This window comes from Trachemys scripta, chromosome 6, assembly GCF_013100865.1.
Source record: "Trachemys scripta elegans isolate TJP31775 chromosome 6, CAS_Tse_1.0, whole genome shotgun sequence".
NCBI lineage: Eukaryota > Metazoa > Chordata > Testudines > Emydidae > Trachemys > Trachemys scripta.
In genome coordinates, this window is record NC_048303.1 from 80699851 (window position 1) to 80715096 (window position 15246).

Here is a 15246-nt window from a genome sequence, read left to right on the forward strand (position 1 = left end):
TTTTTTTTTTTTTGGGGTGGGGGGGGGGGAAGAGACCAAGAAAGGACCTTGAAGATTCCTTATATCTAGAATGAAGGCATTTAGGAAGCCTCCCCCTTCCCCACTCTCAAGGGTCCTCCCTTCCCTTTCTATACACGCCCATTGTTTCTCCCATCCATATAATAGTTTATCATCCTTCTACCCCAAGACTGGATGCGATTCCTTCCAAAGCCAAACACCACATCTGAATCAGCTAGACTAGGCACTGCAGAGCAACAGGACTCTTCCTTGCCCTTCTCTAGTGACTCCACAATACCAGGTCTTTGGGATCAACAACCTAGGTACCAAATCTGTATCACTCAGAGAGCAATGCAGAAGTCTAAACCATTAGGCAAGCACTAATACAGTTAGAAGAATTAAAGCACTAGAGGCTCCTACTTCAATTTTGGAAAAGTAGTCAAAGTCACTAGAAGGTTAAAATTACCCATATGAGATTCAGAAAAATACATACTTATCCACAGACGGTTCCTGAACACGTGGGTAGTATGTAGTAGGAAAGACACATGCTTCCGAAGGTTCTGACCATGCCACAGTTACTGTCGTGTATTTTGGGACAAACGGTTTGACATCTGCTGAGAACTTGAAGCCCTATGAAACAAAATGTTTTTTGGATACATGCATTTTGAGATTAAGCAAAAGTAAGTGGGGAAAAAAAACAGCCTAACCTCATCTATGTGAGAAAAATTGCACAAGAGCTAGTTCGTTCACTTGTTCTAATAATAATAATAGTTGTGAAGCAACAAAATTCCCAGAAGGAAAGTGAAGGGGAAAAAAAACAAACAGCAAAGATTTGGAAAGTTATTTTTACATAATGCCTACATTTAACAGAAAATACACAAAACAAAAGGTACATTAAAAAATGCTAGCATCCTGCTTAACACACGAGATGCAAAAATAATAAGAATATTCTATTTTCAGATTAGTCACTTAATCAGTTTAATCATCTCATCAGATCATTAGCATTACTGTAAAAGCTGTCTCCAAAGGTACAGTAATTGTGACTGCTATTAAAAATATGGATCAAACATTAAATTCTGTATCTTTTTAATGAGATTGTCACAGCACTAATATATTCATATTGACATGCCCAATTTTGAGGGGTGTTCCACATGCTGGACTACTACGGCCTTCAACAGGCCTTCTGAATGTAAGGGAGGCTCCAAAATTAAAACCAGAATGTATTTATTGATGTTACTTGTTGCTGGCACTTCATAGTTTGTGCTTGGAGAAAGTAGTATTTCAAAATTCTACTCACTAATACATGCAGTGAGTCATTTTAAATCTGATTATATATTTCTTCATAACTAAGACTTGCTTTATTAGTTCTCATTGTTAAAGCAGTAAAACAAAGTCAACTTCATGAATTGCTGTATCCATGCAAGGGCACATGGAGCCTTGTTTATAAAAATGTTTCATTGACAGTAATTTCAGTATTTAGAATACACAAGATCACCCTCTGGTGGTGAAGTGTGCACTTGGAAATTTGAGGAATAAGGCTTTTACAACCCAACAGATAATATGGATTCTTGGCTTCATGGGTTTGTTAGGAAGAGTGTCCACTTCAACTGTTGCCAAATTTATGCTGGCCATTTAAATACAAAATATAGATTGCATTGGTGAGAAATGGGACATGAAATATGTACACACACAAGTATAAAAACAAATCAAGTTATTTTTGGAGTTAAAGCTTAGTTACCAGACAAATGAATAAGGCATAAATAATACCAACCATAAAAGTACTTTTAATTTGGGGTTGATCATTAATTTTAAAGACATCTCAGTCTGACTGGGAGATTTCTATGGAATCTAGTCCCATATTGGTTAGATATGTACATTTATATTTGACACACAACCAAGGGGGCATTATTCACAGAATGAATGTAATAGAAGACTACCCCATAGCATAGGGTTACCACACGTCCGGATTTCCCCGGACATGTCCAGCTTTTTGGTGCTCAAATCCCCGTCTGGGGGGAATTTCCAAAAAGCCGGACATGTCCAGAGAAATAGGGAGGCATAAGCCAGGGTCCGCCTGGCCCCAGCACGATCCACCGGGTCCGCAGCGCAGCCCAGCCGCCCGCTACATTGTAGCGCGCTCAGGCGGGGAGCAGGCGCGCGGCCCCAGTCACCGCTGAGCATCTGAAGCCCCCGCCAGGCACAGGCTGCCAGGTGAGCTGGGGAGCAGGGCAGGCAGCGGGGTGCAGAGGCTGCAGGGCATGGAGGAGCAGGACAGGCAGGGGCATAGAGACTGCAGGGGTAGGGAGGGGCAGGACAGGCGGGGGGCGTAGAGGCTGCAGGCGCGGAGGGGTGCAGGGGCTGCAGGGCGAAGAGGAGCAGGGCAGGCATGAGGGCGCAGGGCAGGGGGGTGCAGGGGTCACAGAGGCTGCAGGGGTGAGGGGGTGCAGAGGCTGCAGGGCGAGTGGGGAGCAGGGAAGTACTTAGCAACCCCAACCAAGATCAGAGCAGGAGGGAGGAGGGGGAATGCAGGGTGCTCAGAGGAGGGGGCCCGAGTTGGGGCAGGGACTTTGGGGAAGGGGCTGGGCGTGGCGAAGGGGCAGAGTTGGGGCAGGGCCAGGGCCCCGTGGAGTGTCCTCTTTTTTCAGTGTTGAAATATGGTAACCCTACCATAGGATAGGTGACTCTTAAAAGTAATAAGTTCCTTTACATATATATTCCCTTTCTCTCTCATACACATACACACACTTCACCATGCCTACAATGTGTTTAGTCTCTTAACATGAGACATTTTGGTTCTTAAGGTACTGGTACAATATATTCACTGAATGCTTATTTCAAGTAAATTTCTTGCTGATAATGCTGTAGTGCTAAAAAGACTGATTTTTAGCAAAGAACTTGAAGCATTCTAATGCAGTTTGCTTTTAAGTATGCTCTTAATATTGTATATACTCCTTTGAATTACTTGCTTCTCTCCTCCACAAGTATCTGACAAAAGTAACTATTTCAGGGCTTTGAGGAGAAAAGTATATTTTACATATTAGGATATAGATATTCAGGCCTGTCTGTAAAGGCCTATACTTTAAGAATTTAGATGTATTCTTATCACTTAGCTAGTTATAGAGGTATAAAAGAAAGAATCAAAATCACTGTCTGTGTACGGGCCTTCTCTTACTGTGACAGTCTGTGGCCTGGTTCTTAGGCTAAGGCCTTCGGCTAAGCAGCAGAGGCCAACTATAAACTGGGAAGCGTATGGTCACATCCTCACATTCCAACTAGTCACATTGAAATAAGGCGCTATTGGGCTGTTAGGATTACAATCCTGTCCTGATATTCCTATCACCTCCAGAGAAAGGGAAGAGCCTAGAAGATGTAAAAGGAAACTTATTTTGATAGCATCCTGTCTGGCAAGAACTCCCTTATCAATAGCTGGGATGTGAAATCCTCATTTCTGTATTGTTCTATCACTGTAATCTCCACTTCCCTATTGTTTGTCTGTATAATCTCTGTCTGATTCTGAGATTGTTTCTGTCTGCTGTATAATTAATTTTGTTGGGTGTAAACCAATTAAGGTGATGGGATATAATTGGTTAAATAATCATGTTACACTATGTTAGGATTGGTTAGTTAAATTTCAGTAAAATAATTGGTTAAAGTATAGCTAAGCAGAACTCAAGTTTTACTATATAGTCTGCAGTCAATCAGGAAGTAAGGGGGAGAAATGGGAACAGGGAATGGGGCGGGGGGAATTGGAATCATGTTTTGCTAAGGAGGGGAAATGGGAACAAAGGCTCTGTGGTATCAGAGCTGGGAAGGGGGACACTAAGGAAGGAAATTGGAATCATGCTTGCTGGAAGTTCACCCCAATAAACATCGAATTGTTTGCACCTTTAGACTTCGGGTATTGTTGGTCTCTGTTCATGTGAGGACCAGGGAAGTGAAAGGGTGAAGGAATAAGCCCCCTAACATTACATAGAGATCTGCATGTAGAATTTAGTCTCCTGTGCTGCACAAAATACTCACAAATTTTTTTTAATTGTTTGGGATAATTAGAACAAACACCATCTTTAAAAATTAATAAGATGTTTCAGCTACTACATGAGCTCCTGACTCCCCTATTTGTGGTTTCATAAACAAATGTTCCTTTTCATAAGTTTCTCTCTTCCTTGATGTTGTGTGAAAGCCTCACAGAAACAACAGAGTCTTGATTCTGTAAAGGCTTATGCACATATTTAAGTTTTTGCAGGATTGACATTTTAATCCTGAAACTGGATCTGAGGAGGCAGACCCCAACACCTATGTAGAGACCCACAGAAATCAACAGTTGCACAGATCCAGCTGCAGAATCAGGGATAAATACTACTGGGACTGATCGTGAGTAAAGTTATATGCATGCTTGAGTGTTTGCAGAATTAATTAAACCCATTCCCAAGCAACACCAGCTAAACTGAAAAAAGCCATTTCTTTATACCAGAATAAGATTGTCCACACAGGAGGTTATACCAGTAGATCTATATTGGTTTATATAAACACTTTAGCTTACACCAGTATAACTTTCCCATGTAGATAAGTCCTAAAACTTCACAAGGAAAGTGAGAAACTTATGCCTGCCCCTCCCCCCTGCAATCAGAGCCATATAAGCAAATCCCTACACCTGGAAATGGCTCTGCACAGACACAGAGCTCACCTGCACGAATCTGATTGTAAGATCAAGGCTAAACGACTGTCAAAGCACAAGAAAAACTGAAAGACGAGATATCTCCCCGACCCAGCTCCCTTTCAGTTGCAGTAATACTGGTGGGGTACTTACAACAACAGTAGCAGGTAAAGTATTTTCAGACCAGAAGTATCGTTTCAAATTGATGATCCCTCTAAAAAGAAACCAACTGGGCTCAAAGGCCAGCTCGGAGCCCCTTAGGCCGTCACACGTAGGGCCAAGGTGGAGGCCGCCGCCGCTTCCACCCCCAGGGCAAAGCTGCAGGGCGCACGAGTCCGCAGGGGCTCCCCAGACACCGCTGTCAGAGACTCGGGAGCGGAGCAGGGCGCCTCGGACCCCCAGGGCCCGCGGTGCAGCCAGCCCCCCACTTATGTAACGGCTTGGGAGGCGGGCCCCTGCGCGGCCCAGAGCCGCCTCCTCGCCCTTACCTCGCTGGCCGTGCCCGGCTCCCGCTCCGTGGCCATGGCTGGTCGGGAAGGGGAACAGCACCACGCGCCACCTACCCCCTCTCCCCCAAACCAGCTCCCGAGTCCGACCGGCCGACGACGCCCGCGAGAGGCGTCAGAAGAGCCGCGGCGCAGCTGGTTCTACGTCACCGTCCAATCAACTGCAGCAGCGACGGAACGAGGTGGAGCCTGTTGGTCTGGTCACGTGACCGTACTGCCACACCTGCGATCCAAGACCTTGGAAGCCATGTGCAAGCCTGGGTGGTACGCCGGGAGCCTCTGGGTGACACGCTCCTGTGCGTGCGCCTCACGGAAAGCTGATTGTGTTATTTTGTGCAAATAATCCATCTGAATGGTGGCGTTTTTGTCAGTTTTCCAGCGTTTTCCCTGTATTCTGCCTCTTGCTATCCACCGCCAAATAACAACTGTATCAGTATGTTTGTAGACTTATAAGTTAGAGATGCTCCCTTATGAGGGATAGTTTTATGAACATTGGCAATGTGCCCTGAAGGCAAGGATTGGGAACACCCCATGGCTGTGTGCCTCAGTTCACCGGAGATGCTCTTCAAATTATTAAAGTTGTATTCCTTTTTCATTCACTGGTTTGATATATAATTAACCACAAAAGCATTACAACCATCTGAGAACACTTTATTCCCATCAATCATTGCACAAATGAGTCAGACTTTTTTTTCCATTTTCACCATTTCTATTTACATTTGCAGCATCTCTATATACTCCCCCTGCTGTTTGTTTCCCCAGTACCACAGCAGCCCAGTAATAATAAAACAAGGCATCTAGAGCCAGCTAATACTCACATGCACACAACATCCAAGGCTGCTCTTACACAGTGAGAGAGTATGAGAACTGCTTAGAGTGGCAGCAACTGAAGGCCTCTCAATTTCTTCCCTCCTTCCTATTTAAAATAATTTTTAAAAGAGGGCAAGGGAGAGAGAGAGGGGACACTTTACTGCCACCACTCCCAACCACAGCTTTGGCCATCAAGGAAGACATGCTATGAGTACATCAGCAATGCAAAATTCAGTTTCTTGAATGGAAGTTTGTGCCCAGTACTCTCCTTCTCGTATACTCCGTGCATTCTTGGTATTTCTGAGCAGTCATGAACTAAGTACTTGCCACTAGATAGGTGTGGTGTCTTCTCTCTTAAAAAGAGCTGATGACTGAGTGGTGATAAACATTGCAGTGCCTAAAGTTCTACATACAAGATAACTCTTGTCCTGTATTTCAGCAATAACAATGCAAAGACTCAAAAATCAATACAAGCATATGATTTTGCACCAGCAAAAAAAAAAAAAAAAAAAAACATTGTGGGGTGGCATCCCTTAAACTTTTCATACAAAAATGTCCTTTATGGCATGTAGCCAGGGCCATTTTGGTTGCAGAATATTAGAGACAAGGTTGGAGGTGGTAAAATCTTTTATTGGATCAGCTTCTGGTGGTGAGATTTCAAGCTACAGAAGAGCCTTTCTTCAGGTACCTCTCCCAGACCTGAAGCAGATCTCAGTGGGGCTTGAAAGCTCCTCTCTCTCTCACCCCAAAAGAAGTTGGTCCAATAAAATATTTTCCCTCATCCAGTTTGTCTCTTTATTTCCTTTAAAAGTTAGTAGTCACTAATCTGAAAATATGTTTTGGAAAGATTACTTGCTCATAGCTGCTGTTCTCTGAATGGGTCATCTTTGCAGCCCTCCACTACAAGCCATGTGCATCAGGTACATGACTCCATCGCGAAAGTTTATCACCCTTGTGAGAAGTGTGCACAAGCACTTTTTTTTTTCCAGAGGGGAAAATGAGTGGTCACAAGACTTATCTCTAGCCACAGCCAATACCTGAATAGCATGGGATTTTTGCTACTCACTGAACGCAGATTCAAGCAGCACATGGGCTATTTATAATCTTAAAGCCAGGACAGTCAACTGCATTCTCCAGCCTGTTTTAATGTGATCAGCTGACTAGCCTTCATCATGCTAAAGCTATTTGAGAGGTGGCTCAAATAGGCCCAAGGCAGCAAAGTAATGGTGCACATTCTGAGGTAGTGAAGCCTAGATTAACCTGTTTTGTGAAGAGATTCTCGATTCAGAGTAGTCTTCACAGAGACAGGTATTATGTCATAGTGGAGAACGAGGTTGCTGTGAAGCCACTCTTTTTTGGCGGGGGGGGGGAAAGACGGGGGACGGATGGGACCTATGCAGTGATTTAATGATCAGTTTTGGACAGGTACCTCCTCCACTAGTTTAGCCTTAACACCCAAATTCTACATATAGTTAATTCCTATCTGCTAACAAACAAGATTTCTTAGAAAGACTTCACAATTAAGAGAGTCAGTGTTTATTTCTTCAGACCCATTGTGAAGAGTTGGGAAGCCATGGGCTTTGAACTAGTCAAACATTTGTAATTACAATGCTGTACAGAGGAGCTCAGTATTGAAACTAAAGTTTCTAAAGAAAAAAATACATGTAATAAGTCTATAGTCAGGACATAGACATGCAACATGAACACTTTATTAAACAAAAGTAATTTAATAAAAAGTCAAATAGGCATTTATATTACAGTAAAGGAATATGTTTCAATTAATCTTTAGACACCATAGCAGCCTACTTGAAATTGCATTTGACTGAGCTCTGTTGCTGTGAATAATACAGCTCATGCACAGATACGGATGTATGTTTTGTACATTTTTTTTCAAGTATTCACTGAATACTACCAACATATATACACTCATATACATAAAGTCCAGAAGATTTAATAGAAGTTTTCCAGAAAAAAAGTTCATTTTTGTTGGTCTTTCGGAAGAGGTCTTCTAAAGAGAAGGATGTGTGGTTCTGTAGAAATAAGATTAAAACATTTCAATGTTATCCTGCAATATTTATCGTTGCCAGTCCTACATGTGTACAGCAGCTTAGTACTCAATTACTACATTTAATAGAGAAAATGTTAAGTCTCCCCACTGAGCGCAAGAAAAATGACCATTCCTATATACAGTGCCTTCAAGCTTGCCCCTCCATATGGCGTAAGAATGTTAGAAGCACATGACTTAGTATCTTAAGCCAATTAGGTGCTTTTAAGAAGTTTTACCCTTGGTGCCAAGACAGGACACTCAAAACTAAAATGGGAATTACTACAACAGTTACCTATTGCCATGAATGCTCAAGTTTCAAACACTTGGAAGGTTAAGTGTTGAGTAACTGATCAGTGCATTTTAGTGTGGAATTCTATCTTCCCACTTGTAACTGGGATACATGAGCATATGATCAACTCCTTAGACCAGGCCTGCACAACTTGTAAAGCAGAGAGGGCCATATTACTCTAAAGAAAATAGCTGAGGGCGGAAACCCCCCCCCCCCCCCCCAAGCACTGCCCGCCCTGCGGAAACAACCTCCCCTCTCCCCCAGGGCCACCCCACCAAAACAGCAGTATTGAACCTTGGTAATGTGTTATAGCAGGCCCCTAAGGTAGTATAATTAAGGTAGAAGTAGAATAAGATCTTCTCCCCACTTTGTAATCAATTACCCTGTTGAATGAATGAATGAATGAATGAATGAGAAAGACATGGAAGGCAGGCACCTCCAGACATCTGCAACCCTTGGAGAGGGGATGCCTTCCAGACCAAGGACAATTAAACTTGTCAAGTGGGCTCACTAGAGAAGAGCAGACATACTGATGGCCTCCAGGGTTAGAAGCAAGCACCTTCCTTTGGTAACACCCTCTTTGCAGCATTGGGACAACCCCCAACCCAGAGAAAAGCAGCAAAAAGGACCAATTTTTATGAGACAAGATCAGTAGAACTGGTCAGCCACTGACTTGGTGCTTGCCTCTCCCGCCCCCCCCCCCGATATCTCCCCTCGCCTCCCCCCCAGCTTGCTTCCTCAGTCCCCCTACCCCACCACATCTGCCCCCCCCACTCGCCTCCTCACCACCCCCTTCTGCCACCACCAGCTACCTGCCTGCCCGCTGCTAGCCTCTTACCTTTTGCGGCTGCCCCTGCCCCCTGCCACTGGCTCACCCTCACTCCCCAGCCTGCCACTGGACTCTTCACCACCCCGCCCACCCACCAAGCTGTTGGCTTGCCCCACCCCGCCGCTTGCCTACTCACCCCCTAGTTCTAGTTCAGGGCTTGAAAAGTTTGACAGCTACAAACTAGACACGAGATGCCCACTAGTTAAACTCAGACAAATCCTGCCCTAGGTCTAAGAGCAAGTGTTAAGGAAATTTGAAGCCACAGCCTCCACAAAAATGACTCCAGTGCTTCTCCACTACTGTTAGTTTTCCCAAGCAACTACAGAGTTGTATCTATCTTTTGCTTCCTGTAACATTGGGTATTGCTAGTAGGCAAAGATTCAGGGTGTCCTTTTAATCCCAACAAGTGCCTGTGCAGTCAGTTAAAATGCCATTATAGCTATAGAACCGTCATTCTATTTACCTGGCTCATGGATCATGTAATGGACCCAGCCAAGACTTTGCTGGACACCAAGTCTTCTCCATTCCTCTTCAGACATTAGATGGGTTTTTGGTACTTGCTTTGAAAGCTCTCTGGGTAACATCACATGTCTGTTGAAAATATAATAGTACTAAAGTTATCCTACAGTACAGATCAGTTCTCTTTTTGATGACACCTGTATTTGTAGGCTATAACCCTTACTGCCTTTCCTAGAGAAATATCTTAAGCAGGGCTCAAAGTCCAGAACTATAGCCTCCAGACAGAGGATATCAGGCAACTTGGCATTATCCTGAACACCAGTGGGAAGCCCAGCGCACTTTTCCTAATATATTGTGCCCCTCCCAATCTATTTCTGTCCCAGCTGCTGGAAGGATGCCCACCTGTTCTCAAGTTTCCTGGGAGTGCCATTCACTACACTAGGAGAGACATCAACTGTTCTACATGTTGATGATGTACCAATGGCAATATACAGGCTATTTAAAAGATAAATCTGCATGAATTAAAACTATTGTAAGTATTCATATTAAAATACATTTATCATCCCACCTCTAAAGCTTAAATCTTGAAAACCAAGAGCCAGTATGGTAGATGTTAAACCTTCAGCCCTGTAAGGGAAGGTGTAATCATATACTCCATTCCCCACTTCATCTGAAATATATTTGAGCCAGGAGAGAATTCTTGCCTGGTCTAGCACATGTTTATCAAAGCAAAGAGTGCTCCTGGCAAGGATTATTGCCACACTGTTTAAGAGAAGAAAGGAAACTCCTATCTACTTGATCAGATAAGTGGTTTTAGAAACATACAAAGCAACATTCTTATACCACCAGCCATGATTCACTTATCACTGTCAAGTCAACTGCTGACCAAGATAATCTGACCTCTGCCCTTGAGTACGAAACTGTCTATGCAGATCACAAGCCTATCTAGGTGAGAGTAACATGAAACTGAGGCATTGTAGTGCATTTCATAGGGCACTGAGCAGTCTGTTTACATCTTCCCTCCGAGACCAGTTACACTCTGCCTCCCTATGATGCAAACTGGTCTCACAGCATTGTTTCAGGCTTGAATTAACAAAACATTCAAGTGGGGTAAGCAAGAGGTCATCCATCCTATAGCCTTGTGCTCAATGTCATTAACCTGCATATAAGGAGTCACCAATATACACACACCCAGAGCAAAACTTCCCACAGAAAGCATGGCATCTTTACTACTAGGATTTGTTCAGGGTATTGTATGAGTTAATACACTTCAAGTGAAAGCTCCAAGACTCCCTTGCATTGCAGAGCAGCTACACACAAAAAGGCGAAGTGCCCACCTGCCCAGGCCACGTGGTCTCAGTGAGCTTGTATAAAGTGACTAGAGCAGGAATTGCCTCACTCTGAAGCAATGAAAGCAGAATCAGGTTCTGGAGGGAGCCAGAGGCGCCTCCCCTGAAGTGGCCAACAGGCAGTTGCCATTGTTGTCACCCCATCCCCGAGATCAGGATTGTTTACAGGTAGTAAAACCCAGTCCCCACCAATGTCTGCTCCAGGTGGGTAAGGGACGTGCGAGCCCGCCACTGCTCAGCAATGGCCGCTAGAGTTTCCTCAATGAATTTCAGGGGCGCGGAAGTTCCGGCGAGCTCCGAGTTGAGCGCCAGCACGCCTGGCTGCCCTGGGAGACGGCGCTGAGGGCTCCGAGCAGGCCCCGCGATTTAGTCACTGGCTCGGGAGCCCCTTCAGCGCACACAGCCCGACCGCCCCAGGCTCCCCGGCCCCCGCGCAGGGCCCATTGTTCCCCCGTCCCCTAATTTTCCGGGCCAGACTCGGCGGCGTCTACACTCGAGGCGGGCGGAGAGAGCCTGAGGCGGGCCCCGATATTAGAGCGCCATATTCTGATCTGAGCCCCCCGAACCCCGTCACCCCAGAAGAGTCACTGATCCCGTCCACACCCCCAGAGGGGAGCAGCGGGGCAAAGCATTTACACCCCCCACCCCAGAAAGCGCTGCGCCCCCCCCGGAGGCCCCTACGCGCGCCCCGCCAGCGGCACGGAAGAGGGTGAAGGACAGAGGGAAGCAGCCCCCGCCCCACGCACCGATACTCGTAGTGCTCGTCGAAGTATTTGTCGGAATAGTAGATCTGCTTATGGGCCATGGCGGAGGCAGCTACACCAGCAGGACCCAACTCGCGTTCCTCACCCTGAGGCACAGCTCGCTGATTAACTGACCTCTTCAGCTTTCCACTCAATTTGAATCCAACAATTCAACGTTTATTGGCGGGCGACGCCAGCCAATCACAGAGCGCGCTATCACATGTGTCAGACAATGACATCACCCGTATCCTCCACTTTCGCCCAACCAACCATTCAGAGGCCATTAGAGCACAAGGCATGGCGTATGCGTGGGACGTTAAAGTGCGCTGCGCGCGCAAAGGTTGGGAGGGAGTTGGAGTCAGCGCGTGCGCTCGCTCAGCCCTCTTGCTCTTCTCTAGACATGCGCTTGCCTCGTGAGCAGCTGTGGGGCGGTTATGGGCGGGATTGGTTGCGGTTGCTGGCCGTTAGGGAATGGGGCAGTTCCAGCAGTTTTCTTCAGCTGCATGTGCGGGTGCAACTGCTCCGCCCCTCCCGACCTAGGGGCCGTTCCTGCTCGTCTCCTACCCTCTGTTGAGGAGTGTCCTGCGTAGCTCCCCCACAGTAGTACCTGCCTTCTGCAGCTAGCAGTGGGGGCAGTCTGGGTGTGCTTATACTGTAGTGTTAACACGGGATTCAAACAGGCTCAAGCCTAATTACTTCCCCTGCTGCCCAATTACACTAACCCAGAGCTGGAACCTAGGACCCCATGGGAGTAAAGGGTTGAAGCCTGAGTCAAGCCAGGAATCAGGGTTCAAACCCTATCGTTTTACAGTGTAGACATAGCCTCATTGGACTTGTGCTCTCTCTGGGAGTACCCCAGAAGTATCCCATGAGCTGGCTTTGTCGGCTGGACAGTCAAATTTCCCCACACTGCACCATGAACAAAAGTAGGGTGACCAGAAGTCCCAATAAAATCAGGACCCTCCCGATTTTCTGGTGTTTGTCCCGATATTTTGCTCCGCTGGCGGACCCTGCCCCCCATTGTCCTGATATTTTGTTCCTCTCATCTGGTCACTCTAAACAAAAGGCCAGAGTGACACATTTTGGGAGGGCACTAGGAAGTCTGGGATATGGGTGGTTGGACTTGAACCTGTTTAATGCCGTCGGTAGTCTGGATCTGCAGATGGGAATCAGGGTTCAACAATTCCTAACCTAGGGTTACAAATAATTGTAGCTGCTCAAGCCCTACGTTAACAAACACCCTCTGCTAACTCAAGTTTTCCTAAACTTGCCTTTATACTGCACTGTAGACATACCGTCTGGCTACTCAGCGCTCTGCTCTTACCTAAGGTTACAAAGTGATGGAGAACTGAGGTATGTCTACACTGCAAAAAAACTCTGTGGCAGCAAGTCTCAGAGTCTGAGGCTACATCTACTCTACGGGGGGGGTCGATTTAAGATACGCAAATTCAGCTACGCGAATAGCAGTATCGCAGCCGACTTACCCTGCTGTAGGGACGGCGGCAAAATCGACCTCTGCGGCTTCCCGTTGACGGCGCTTACTCCCACCTCCGCTGGTGGAGTAAGAGCGTCGATTCGGGGATCGATTGTCGCGTCCCGTTGGGACAATAAATCAATCCCCGAGAGGTCGATTTCTACCCGCCGATTCAGGCGGGTAGTGTAGACCCAGCCTGAGTTAGTTGACTCTGGCTTCTGCTGCAGGGCTAAAAATAGCAGTGTAGATGTCCTTGCTCACAGGGCCGGCTTTACCAAGAGCGGGGCCCGATTCCTGGGGGCGGGGCTTGCTGCAAGCTCCGCCCCCAGGACCCGAGCCGCGCCGCGTGGGGGCCGGGGCCGGGGGGACCCGAGCCGCGCCGCGGGGGCCGGGCCGCGGGGGGGGCCGGGGCCGGGGGGACCCGAGCCGTGCCACCGGGGGGCCGGGGGGACCCGAGCCGCGCCGGGGGGAATCCCAGCCGCGCCGCGGAAGCCGCGCCGGGGGTAGGGGGGGATCCCAGCCGCGCCGCGGAAGCCACGCTGGGGGGGGGGGACCCGAGCCGCGCCGCGGAGGGGACGGGGGGCCCCGAGCCGCGGGGACTGGGCCGGGCTGGAGCCAAGCCGGGCCAGAGCCGCTGGGGCCTGCGGGATGGGCGCGCCTCCCCGGAGCCCTTCTCCCGCCCCCACCCCAGCTTACCTCGTGCTGCTGGCCCGCCCCTGATTCGTCTCAGACTTCCCGCGAATCTCTGATTCGCGGGAAGCAGGGGAGGGGGCGGGGCGTTCAGGGGAGGGGAGGAGGGGCCGGGGAAGTGAGCTGGGGGCGGGGCGGGGTTGATAGCTGCAGCGCGGGGCCCAATTCAGCCAAATCGGCTGAATCGGCCTAAAGCCGGCCCTGCTTGCTCAGGCTGTAGCCCATACTCTGAAATCCAGTGAGTGGGGAGGGCCTGAAAGCCTGGGCCTGAATGTCTACAGTGCAATTTTTAGCCCCACAGCCTGAGCTGTCAGACTCGCTGCCGCAGGTGGTTTTGTGATGTAGACATACACGTGGTAACCCTGGCTATCAGCACAATGCAGCCCCAGCTTCTAGAGGTTTCAATATTGCTAACCACCTGAGCCAAGTTACTATGTCTTCACTGCTGCATTAACGCACGTTAGTTAATCCAAATTAAGGACACACTGGTTTTCACAGCATAGACATACATTTGATTACAACCCATGGGTGCACTTAACCTAAGCCCTGATGCACCTACACAGATCTCATGGCAACGGGCAGGTGCAAAAAAGCTGCACAAGATAGAAACTGTTCAAACTACTCATAAGCATGGCTCTATCTAACACATCTCCATGGGGTGGCACCACTCACAAGGACAGCTGCAGCTATAGCCCAGGGTGGCCAGGATCCTGTGTGATTAGGGCTCTGGGTTTAACCATAACAAGCTCATTCTCAAAGGTTAGTAACATAGCATCAGTATTTTAAGCTGGGGGATTGGGAGACCTGGGTTCAATTTCCTTCCTCCACCACCGACTCCCTTTGTGGCCTTTGGCAAGTCACTGAGGGTGAGTCTTCACAGCAAAAGCTGTACACAGATTAGCCTGCCCAAATTAGCTTGAATCTAGCTAGCACAGAAATAGTATTAGGCCAAGCACCCCGAAAGCTTAATTGGGTTCATGGTATATGTTAATATTTATATTGGTTGTATGTTTATCTGATTTCCTTGTTGTGTAAGGAGACCATTTTTAGTTTCAAAAGGGAGCCCTAGTTTTCAAAATGGACTCCTGGGTCACCTGACTCAGTTGTCTCACTCTTTTGATTTAAACCTGGTAAGCAACTTCCAGTTTTAACTGTTTTTTTCCCCAGGAAATGCATAGGGCTTCCCGCGCAGGAGTTCCCTTGAGGGTTTTTTCCCCGCCAAAAGAGAGTATATAAGGCTAATCAGCCCTCACAATTGGGCTGCCCATCTTAGTGGCAGGAGTGTGCATGTTTTCCTTTTCAGGTTGCTTACATCAGGACCAGTAGAATCATCATCACACCAGGATTTTCTCCTCAGAGGATGCCTTAGAGTCCTCTCCTGTGGCTTTACACTAGCCAA

General features: G+C 47.4%; 2 protein-coding genes across 9 annotated transcripts in view; both read right to left on the reverse strand.

Moving 5' to 3' along the window:
* The window catches only part of SECISBP2 (SECIS binding protein 2), a 48787-nt gene extending 43480 nt beyond the window's left edge, over positions 1-5307 (reverse strand). For 5 of the 8 annotated variants that reach the window (XM_034773908.1, XM_034773910.1, XM_034773909.1 and 2 more), the window contains exons 1-2: positions 5140-5297; positions 491-627 (exon numbers count right to left, since the gene is read on the reverse strand). In XM_034773908.1, coding sequence (XP_034629799.1) covers positions 491-627; positions 5140-5175 — 173 coding nt within the window. In that variant the 5' untranslated portion in view covers positions 5176-5297. Of the gene's footprint in view, positions 1-490; positions 628-4804; positions 4866-5139 lie in introns of those variants that run through there. The other 3 variants (XM_034773911.1, XM_034773912.1, XM_034773913.1) reach the window with 3 other exon arrangements.
* A 485-nt stretch (positions 5308-5792) lies between these two features.
* Positions 5793-11936, reverse strand: CKS2 (CDC28 protein kinase regulatory subunit 2). The gene is made up of 3 exons (XM_034774845.1): positions 11687-11936; positions 9596-9723; positions 5793-7997 (listed from the first exon to the last, which is right to left on the reverse strand). Exons 1-3 carry the CDS (start codon positions 11743-11745, stop codon positions 7945-7947), a joined length of 240 nt encoding a protein of 79 aa, XP_034630736.1. The 5' UTR covers positions 11746-11936; the 3' UTR covers positions 5793-7944.
* Between the last annotated feature and the right edge of the window lie 3310 nt (positions 11937-15246).

Bases quoted from the DNA above. Each gene is read 5' to 3' on its own strand.
- CKS2 (XM_034774845.1), bottom strand. From the start codon at position 11,745: ATGGCCCATAAGCAGATCTACTATTCCGACAAATACTTCGACGAGCAC. The intron at 9,724-11,686 runs GTGCGTGGGGCG...TATTTTCAACAG, and splicing joins GACGAGCACTACGAGTATCG to ACATGTGATGTTACCCAGAG. The intron at 7,998-9,595 runs GTAAATAGAATG...TTATTTCTACAG, and splicing joins TTACATGATCCATGAGCCAG to AACCACACATCCTTCTCTTT.